At 38.3% G+C, this 9,796-nt stretch overlaps 1 protein-coding gene across 1 annotated transcript; it reads left to right on the forward strand.

Moving 5' to 3' along the window:
* Positions 1-2,862: 2,862 nt before the first annotated feature.
* nudc (nudC nuclear distribution protein) lies at positions 2,863-8,403 on the forward strand. The gene is made up of 9 exons (XM_084562715.1): positions 2,863-3,071; positions 3,562-3,639; positions 3,759-3,968; positions 4,054-4,146; positions 4,229-4,342; positions 5,853-6,047; positions 6,616-6,699; positions 6,831-6,949; positions 8,131-8,403. The coding sequence occupies exons 1-9, from the start codon at positions 2,997-2,999 to the stop codon at positions 8,180-8,182; spliced, it is 1,020 nt and encodes a 339-aa protein (XP_084418841.1). The 5' UTR covers positions 2,863-2,996; the 3' UTR covers positions 8,183-8,403.
* Positions 8,404-9,796: the final 1,393 nt, after the last annotated feature.

Consider the following 9,796-nt stretch of genomic DNA (forward strand, 5'->3'; position numbering starts at 1 on the left):
TTGGAGTCTGATCGATTGTGTGTGTGGAAAGGTGTCTTTTATACAGATAACGAGTTCAAACTGGTGCAATTAATACAGGTAACGAGTGGAGGATAGGATGGCTTCTTAAAGACAAACTAACAGGTCTGTGAGAGCCAGAATCCTTGCTGGTTGGTAGGTGATCAAATACTTATTTCATGCAAGAAAATACAAATTAATTATTTAAAAATCATACAATGTGATTTTCTGGATTTTTGTTTTAGATTCTGTCTCTCACAGTTGAAGTGTACCTATGATGAAAATTACAGTCCTCTCCATTCTTTATAAGGGGGCAAACTTGCAAAATCTGTGGTGTATCAAATACTTATTTTCCCCACTGTAGATAGATAGATAGATAGATAGATAGATAGATAGATAGATAGATAGATAGATAGATAGATAGATAGACAACTTTATTGATCCCTTTGGGAGGTTCCCGCAGGGAAATTGACATCTCCATCGCATACAGCACTGTCAGACATACATGTAGGAAACAGTATAATAAGCCCAAATACCAAACACCCAGTAAAGAATAATAATAATAGTAATAAAAATAAATTAAAAATATGACAGATGAGTCGACGTATAGACATACCACAAAGAAAATTCACATAACACTAAGTATGAGGTGTTGACCTGGCCTCCAAATTCACTAGATCCCGAGTATCTGTGGGATGAGATAGAGGCGCCTCCCCTCTACCCATAGGACCCAAAGGTCCCCACTAACAACATTCAGTTGTCAGACACCACAGGACACCCTCAGAAGGCCCATGTCTATTCTCTGATGAGTCACAACTGTTTAGGAGGCACAAGGGAGACCTACACAATATTAGGAAGGTGGTCATGTTATGCCTGTCTGACTAACTGTTAGAGGGACTTCAGGTATCTAGTAAGGGTGGTGAATTTAGCCTTTAATGAAGCTTCTCTCATCAAAATGTCCTTATATCTTGTAACATCATGTAAATAAGCTATATTGATGATCAGTACTCTTTGGCACACAGCCTATTCTTTTCTGTGAAGTCTGTCCACCCAAGACTATCATCTACAAACTATTACTCATTCAATTTCCAATTCAATTCAATTTTATTTATATAGCATCAATAACAATACAAATTGTCTCAAGATACTTTACAAAATCCAGTCTGAAACCCCCAGAACAAGCCTGAAGGCAACAGTGGCAAGGAAAAATTCCCGTTTAACAGGATGAAACCTTGAGCAGAACCCAGCTCAGAGAGGACAGGAGGAACGAGATAAACATACATCTGTCATAGATACATACATCTGACTACAAACATACATGTAGAATTTGATCATGAGAGGGACACACAGCAGGGAGAAGGACACACAGCAGTAATCATTGGAGTAAGGAAAATAGCAGCCCCTGACCAGAAGGTCACGAAACTAGAGCCCTGTATTTGTAATGCTAGCCAGCAGCCTATTGTTCTCCAGATAAATAGGTACCAGTGCTGGCTGCTAGGGTTAACTCAAAAAACCACAAAACTGCAGGTAAAGTCTAATGGGAAGAGCCTTTTACTCATCACCTTTATGATCATGTGTAATCACACTTCACAATATCAGGCGGTCAGATTAAGAAAATTTACCAAGGTGGGACTAAAGTAAGATCTTAACATCAAATTTCAATTTGACTGTAGTGGGAAGATAAGAAGTATGAGTGTGAAAAATTATTTTGACTGCGTTTCTAGTTATGGTACTCAACAAGCCAGGAATAAGAGATATATATATATATGTATGTATATATATTGTTAAAAAAAATACTCTACAGCTTACTGCACATACACTATGTGTATGCTGGTGCAAAGTATAAAAGCCTTTCTTTTAAAAAAAAAAAAAAAGAGAGGCAGAGGATGAGATGGACCACCTGAGAAACCCCAAAGAAATAGATAGCAACTGAACTTAGCATTAATGTCAATGATGTGTTGGAGAAGACCGTTTACAATCCCTTTTTGACCTTGTTCCTCTTCTTCGCGCGTTCGTTTAATGGACGACACTGCAGGCTTCTATTTCTCAGTTTGAGTAATTTATTAAAAGCAACACAAAGAAATAAGCTTACAGAGCTCTGGGTCCAATCTTCCTGTCGCTGACAAACAACAAAGTCATGTCAGTTCATGAAGTCTGACTCCCTATCTTTCCCTGACCCAGTTCTAATATACTACTACAAAAAGTTGTGAAGGATGCAGGCGAACTTGGGTGTGTCGTCTTCTGGTTGGCTCGTAATCCGACTCCGTCTCTCCTCTTCACCTGCAGCTCACGCCCATAACATCTGACTCCATCCTCGCTCCATCTCCTCGAGTGAGTGCCTGCACACAACAACCTTAACAAAGAACACACTATTCTATATGGACGTCCGGTTAATCTAGCGATGGGTCATCTCGACCTGCTGCATCCCCTTCCTTTATCTGTTATTGACATTCTTCTATTCCTGCACGGCCTGGAATATTCTGTGGTTAGTAAGATATATTAAGCAGAACACACTGTTAACTACTATACATTTTGGAACAGGAATCATCACACTATGTTATTAAACTATGATTAATTTCAAAGGTACTTTCAACACTTATATCTACAGATGCCAGAGACAACCAAGTGTGAGGACAGGTGTGTAAGGGTAAGGAAGTCTGTGGGAAAAGACATGAAATGCACTATGGGTAATGCATACATTACATACTCGAGGTAACAACATCATATTTTATCAAAATTCTCTTTTCTTCTCTAGAATATTCTCATTCTTCACATGCACACCAATCCCGCCCTGAACCAATGCTCTAACACTATTGGGCATTTTATCTGTCATTCACAATCCACTGAACGGATTGGTCGACAGGCACGCGAGGCGGGGTCTATTTCCAGGAAGTGCGCAGCGTGACTCTCCCGGCCCAACATTGTCGCTAATTCAACTTTTAGTGGAATTGTAATTTGCGCTTTTGCCAGTCAGTTAAACAATTTCACAGCCATCCACTATGGGTGACGATGAAGAAAAGTACGATGGGATGTTGCTTGTTATGGCGCAACAACACGAAGGAGGGATTCATGAGGTAAAGTGTATTCTGCTGTGCTAAAGCTATCGTGCTAACGTTTAGGCTAACGTGGTTAGCCTGTAAGCTAGTAGGTACACCTTGCATTTTAGTACTCATAAACAATAAAAAAAAAATGTTTTAACAAGGGTACAAGATTTAACAAAAGTTGTTGTTACAGAAAATGTGTGGTACTGTCCTGCACCCTAACCTAATGTCTGTAGTCAGCGGGGTGTTCTGGGGAATTTGACATGCACGTGACTGAGGAGAAAGCATGACAGGCGTTTCAGGAGAAACACATTTTAATTATTTTTTTATTCATTTAGTGAATGCTGCTTCTTCCTGGAAGATGTTATAAATGATCCATTCTACAATTAAACATTTTAATGTCATTTTAATGGCTGAATTCTGTGTATGTAGATGACTAAAATTTCTGCATTTCCTTTCCACACACATTCATGTGCTGTCTGTTTTTATAAGGCATTTGTGACTTATTGTTATTTCTCCACAGTTAGTAAACACGTTTTTCAGCTTCCTCCGGCGAAAAACTGATTTCTTCACCGGTGCAGAATCGGGTGTTGCAGAGAAGGTGAGCGGTGTTTCTCTGTCCACATCTTGCGTTACATTTGAGACTGTGCTGTCAACAAGCTGTCCTGTTAAGCGGGCGAGGCACACCTCCACTTATGCCTTATTTCTTTTTTCTTTCAGCTAGTCAAGGATGCTTTTGCTCACCACAGTAAGCTAGCAATGAAGGCCCACAAAGAGAAACAGGTGAAACAAGAGAAGGAAAAGAAAGAGAAAGCCGAGAGAGCTGCCAAGCTTGCAGAGGAAGAGAGGAAAAAGAAAAAGGACGACGGACCCAGAATTCAGGAGCTGACCGAGGAAGAAGCCGAGAAGCTTCAGTCTGAGCTGGACAAGGTGACATCTTGATGCTCTTATGCTCTGTCACAATCACATAGATTTGTTTTACTGAATCTTTTTGTATTTGTTTTTCATCCGATAGAAAAAGAAGGAGGAGGAGAAAGTTGTGAATGTCACAGAAAACACAGAAAAGTCTGACAAAGCAGAAAAAGAGAAGACTGAGAAAGAGAAGGGGGTGAGTGAACCATTACTGAAATATTGGTTAAACAGCTTGGTGTTGATGAGCAGTAAAAATCTAATTTCAATTTTTTTCCCAGTCTGACTCTGAAGGAGAGGAGGACGAGAAGGACAAAGATAAACTGAAGCCTAATTCAGGAAATGGAGCTGATTTACCCAACTACAAGTGGACACAGACACTGTGTGAAGTTGATGTGAGTTCCTTTTGCCTTCAGAATCATACTTTTATCATTCTCCAAAATACCTGTATCTATTGTTTAATATGGATTAAGTAATACTGAGTGAATATTAAGTCATTACCAAATTATCCCACTGTCACAGTAAAGTTGTATCTGAGTGCCCACCACATTACAATCCAAGCTATCTCCCTGGTTTCTACCCAACTTGAACTAAATCCTGAATATCTCCTGGAGCATCAGTAACATCAGTAACCCCCACCCAAATGGCTAAAGCCCTGACAAGCCAGAGGAACATGTCTTTAAAGATGGATTACTCCAAAAATAGCAGAGGCAAAATGACAAACAAGTGAACAAAAGGATGGCTGCATTACTCAGTCCAGCTGGTTCACTACCTAACTAACCAGGGACACTACGAGAGACTAAAAGGCACCGGTGATTGTGGAAATTTGTAACTTAACTAAACACGGAATAATCAATAATTAATCAATTGCCAACCAAAATGTTATTTAATGGCAGAATCAAAGACAGTGTACTCATATTAAATAATTTCAATTGGTAATTATTGTTTAGATTTATTTATTATTTAGTAAGTTAAGTTTAGTAAGGCTCACATTACTAATGAACAGACATCACCTATGGCAATATTTCCTTTTCAGACGATCACTTAGACTTGTAGTTCTGTGTTGTTGTTTTTTCTGAGTTAAAGGGGAACTCCGGCGCAAAATGAACCTGGGGTTAATAACACATGTGTACCGAGTTCGACCGTTCTCTGGTATTTGTTTTCGTGTATTTGTTTTGTTAGTCAAATGTGACCAGTTTTCTTGCAAACCGCTATTTAGCGTATAACGCTAGCCTTCGGGGCACACCGACACAGCGTTATACGCTAAATAGCGGTTTGCAAGAAAACTGGTCACATTTGACTAACAAAACAAATACATGAAAACAAATACCAGAGAACGTTAGAACTCGGTACACATGTGTTATTAACCCCAGGTTCATTTTGCGCCGGAGTTCCCCTTTAATGAGACAAAACTCTGCCAGTACTCAAGAGCACCTCTGTTGAGTGGGAGGTCCTCAGTCTCAGTGCTCCCTGGATGTGTTCACTCCTGCTCACTTGTGAATGGATTTCCCACAAGAGATGTTAATGCAAAGTCTGAACTCAGTCACCTTCACTCATGTTTTAAACTTTGAAGTCCAGTCCCGAATCCCATCTGCATCCATGGATGTTCTCCAAACTAGCCTTCAGTGAATAGCTGCCCACTGCTCCTATTGTGCTCGCAACTGTCTGTGACAAATGGTTCCGTTGTTTGCATGTCTCATCCAGTGCAGCTTAGCAGGGACACATTGATTTCCCATTATATACGCTGTCAGTTAACATGTCTATGAACCAAATCAATAAAACCAATCAGATTGATTAAATCCACTGTGTTAATCAAGCCAGAAACACCAGGTGGTTACATATTATGGACAATTTGATGCCAGTCAGGATCTAATATTCATTGTCAATTTTGTCATCCTTCCACAGCTGGTCGTGCCTTTCAATGTGAACTTCCGCATCAAGGGGAGGGATGTAGTGGTTGACATCCAGCGACGCTCCATCAAGGTTGGCTTGAAGGGACACCCTCCTGTTATTGAAGGTCAGCTCTACAACGAGGTGAAGGTAGAGGAGAGCTCCTGGCTCCTCGACGATGGCAAGGTGGTCACAGTCCACTTGGAAAAGGTATGTGTCTTTTATCTTTTGATCGCTTTCTACATTTACATGGACACTAGTATTCCACTAATAATCAGAATAATAGCCCAGTTAGAATAAAAATACCTGAATTCAGTAGGAAGATATGTAAACACATAAACACTTTCACCTGTAAAGTATCTACAGTATACTGTTTCTATCACATATATACACAGATCAGCCACAACATTAAAAGTGAATAACATTGACCATCTTGTGACAATTCAATGTTCTGATGGGAAACTTTTGGACCTTTTATTCACGAGGATGTTACTTAGACATGTACCAACCACCTAGACCAGACCAGGCACCCCCACCAACAAAGACACTCCATAGCAGTGTTGAAAATTGGGGTTCATCATCTTTTGTTGAGAGAATTCAGTGTTGGGGAAAACCCTCTCTGTTTTGTTCTCCAATATTTCCATTGAAGCTCCAAAGTGGGGCATATTGGTTTGATTTATATTATAATAACATTGCCCATGTGAATGTAGCCACTGTAAACTTATTCCAATAATATGCGTCTTTTCAGTTGTAAAATGGCTGTGTTCTTTGATTTCAGATTAATAAAATGGAGTGGTGGAGCAGGATTGTTACCACAGACCCAGAAATCAACACCAAGAAAGTCTGTCCTGAGAACTCAAAGGTAAAGGAGTGAACTCCACATTTCCAGTAAAAGAAGAGTAGTAGTTATGGAAGGAACAAAAAGATTACTGACAGGTGTTCTTTATCTTTCTGCTCCGTCCTCACTGTATGTACTTTCTTTATGCTGAGCAGCTGTCAGACCTGGACGGAGAGACGCGTGGTATGGTGGAGAAGATGATGTATGACCAAAGGCAGAAATCAATGGGCCTGCCTACATCTGAAGAGCAGAAGAAACAAGACATTCTTAAAAAGTAAGTTTCCAGCGTTACATCACTGTACAGATACAGATTACCTCCCTTTTGTTATCGTAAAACTTAAAATATCTTTTTACTCTGTGTCAGCTGACAGCTGGTGTTTTACTGGGCACCTCTCTGTAGCAGCTTCTTTATGCAATAGTCAAGTTTAGTCTTCATTGTTACCTCGTTCTGGTCAAGGCTGGACTCCTCTTTAACTTTATAAAATAGAGTGTGGTGTTTGTCTACCACCTTCTGCTGTGAACAGACAGATGGGTTTTGATCTGCCCAAATGGCCTACACTTTTGTGAGCATTTATTATTGTAAAATCCTGCCACTCCCAGTGCTCTCCAAGCTTCTGTCATGTTTTGCATCTCCCCCACATGCATCTTGTGAAATCAGCCTTGCGAGATTTCTAACAAAACAATGCAGGAAATGGAATATATCTAAGAAATCAATGTAAGGAATTTATGAATTGATATCAGGTCTTTCCAATCAAGATTGATTTGAATCAGGAAAATCTTTTAATTGTTTTTTTGTTTTTATACCCAGCCCAAGTTGTGTCTGAGGACTACAAGTTTGAAAATGATAAAACTAAGAGAATGTGGGGATTAAAAAAAAAAAAGTCAAATGTAAGACTGAAGAGAGACAAAACCATAAAGCAACTATGTGAAGTTTGTTTCTTGCATTTTATAAGGTCTCACAGTAAAGGCCTGTCTATAGAAGCTCACTTCCTCTTTAAGCTTGTTAAAGCTGCCCCTAAGGATCTTGTTTAGTTTTATAAGGGTTAAACAATGCTACAGTGGTGACTGTTGCGGATATAATTGGTCTCAGAGTTTCTTTACAGAAGCAAAGTTCACAGTGTCTGTCCAATCGATTGTGTTGTATGATGGTGTGATCTCAGAGGACCATCAATAGCTATGGATTAGAAATATCACTCTTTGGCCAGATGGAGGTGCTGTAGCTCAACAAAGTCCATAAATATATAAATATATAGAAAAAAGTTGACTGAGATATTGTTCAAAAACATGAATTAACTAATAGTGGAGAAAAAGAGTCGGCGCTTCTTGGAACCAATCCACTGTATGATTAAACTGCTCATTTTCTGAACAATGAGCATAATTTTCACGTAATTGTAATTTCAAAGAAAGTGGATCTTCCTTTTGTTTGATTGACTCTGACACCTTCTGTCTCTGCAGGTTCATGGCTCAACACCCAGAGATGGACTTCTCTAAAGCCAAATTCAGCTGAGGCGTCCCGCTGTCAACCAACTTAGAGCCAACGTCAGGCACCAACCACCTCCCAGTTCATCTCTTTAGTAGACATGCTTTTGTTGACTTACATGTCTTAAGGCTCACAGTTCTGTTTCCTTGAGAATCAGTTTGATAAATATAACGATTATGTTCTCCTTTTGCATGTCGTCTCAATATTTATGTGTCTGGATTTTTTTAAAATAAATATATGTAAAATCAGTGTGAGCTTATGTTTTCTACATCGTGGACTGTACAGAACATCTTTGTACTTCTGTTTTAACAGACTACGTTTGAATTTGGAATTCAGTTGATTTCATGAGCTGCCCACTCACTGAACTTGAACCATGTATAATGGATGAATGACCCCCACAGGACACTGGCTGACGATGACAACAGGATTTTCTAAAGCTGTCATGTTAATCTTGAGCCACAAGAGAGCAGTGTGTCCCTTAAAGTACAGCCAGAGCTTTTGAACAGCTGTGTATTCTATTGAATAGTTCATGTGCAGTAAGTTGTACAGTATTAATCTGATAGAAAGTTGGATCTCCTAGCTTTAAATGTCAATCATTTTAAGTAAGTCACTTAAGAGCTGCCTTCAGAGTAACTTCTAAAACGACTTTAGTGATGGCGTGTAATCACTCTACCAGAGTTATTATTCCAAAAAAATATAATATCTTTAGTTTTAGTTCTTTAAACCTTTATCTTTAGTCAAAAATTATGTGTTAAAAAATACAAATGTTTAAAATACATCAATATAATGATGTGGGATTTGGCTGTAATAAGATAATAATCCTTTAATTTATCCTACAACAAAAATGTATTTGAGCGGACGACTTATATGAACCTGCAACCCTCCACATGGCTTGATATGATAACCAATATATAATAACTTCTAAAATAATTCCACTGCAGACAATTGTAAAAATGCTGAAGATGTCAGCCAGGGTTAATGTACCGAATGTTTTTACTCTGAAGGAGCAGGAAGTAAGGATCTTTTTTTTTTTTATGTCAGTGATAAATGTCAGGCTAACAATAAAAACATTATTATTTACATTACTGAATGTAAGTATGTTCAGTATCATGCAGACCATAAATAATATGGTTTTATTTATTTATTAAGTTTGAGCCTTCTATTACATGAATTATGACATAGACATAACAAATGTTTTAATGTGTTTTTATTACTGATAAACGCTATGATATATATAAATTATTGCCTTATGGTTACAATGCTCAATCATAGAAAGTGCCATACCAGTAAAGTATGTACAATAGACTATTTTCTATGGAGAATATATTGTTTATTTCCTGAAAATTAAAGGAGAAAATATAAATACAATTAGTGTTTATCCCTTTTAAATGTAATAAATGCTGCAAATAGTACATAGTGTCAGATAGGCTTGTACTTTGTAACTCAATTACAGTCCATTGATTGAAGGTGCATGTTTCAACTCACCTCATATTCACATATACTGTAGTTAAGTTAATTTTAACATTAGGACATATGTCAAAATCCAACCATTATGTTTGTCTCAGATGATAAAAATTCAAAGTGAACTAACCCCAGAAAACAAACAACATTTTTAAAGAAAACATCCTAAGTATTGGAAAG

Source organism: Chelon labrosus (genome assembly GCF_963514085.1).
Source record: "Chelon labrosus genome assembly, chromosome: 16".
Lineage (NCBI taxonomy): Eukaryota > Metazoa > Chordata > Actinopteri > Mugiliformes > Mugilidae > Chelon > Chelon labrosus.

Coding starts and splice junctions, on each gene's coding strand:
- nudc (XM_084562715.1), top strand. CDS start 2,997: ATGGGTGACGATGAAGAAAAGTACGATGGGATGTTGCTTGTTATGGCG. Junction 3,969..4,053: donor TTCAGTCTGAGCTGGACAAG/GTGACATCTTGA, acceptor TTCATCCGATAG/AAAAAGAAGGAGGAGGAGAA. Junction 4,343..5,852: donor AGACACTGTGTGAAGTTGAT/GTGAGTTCCTTT, acceptor ATCCTTCCACAG/CTGGTCGTGCCTTTCAATGT.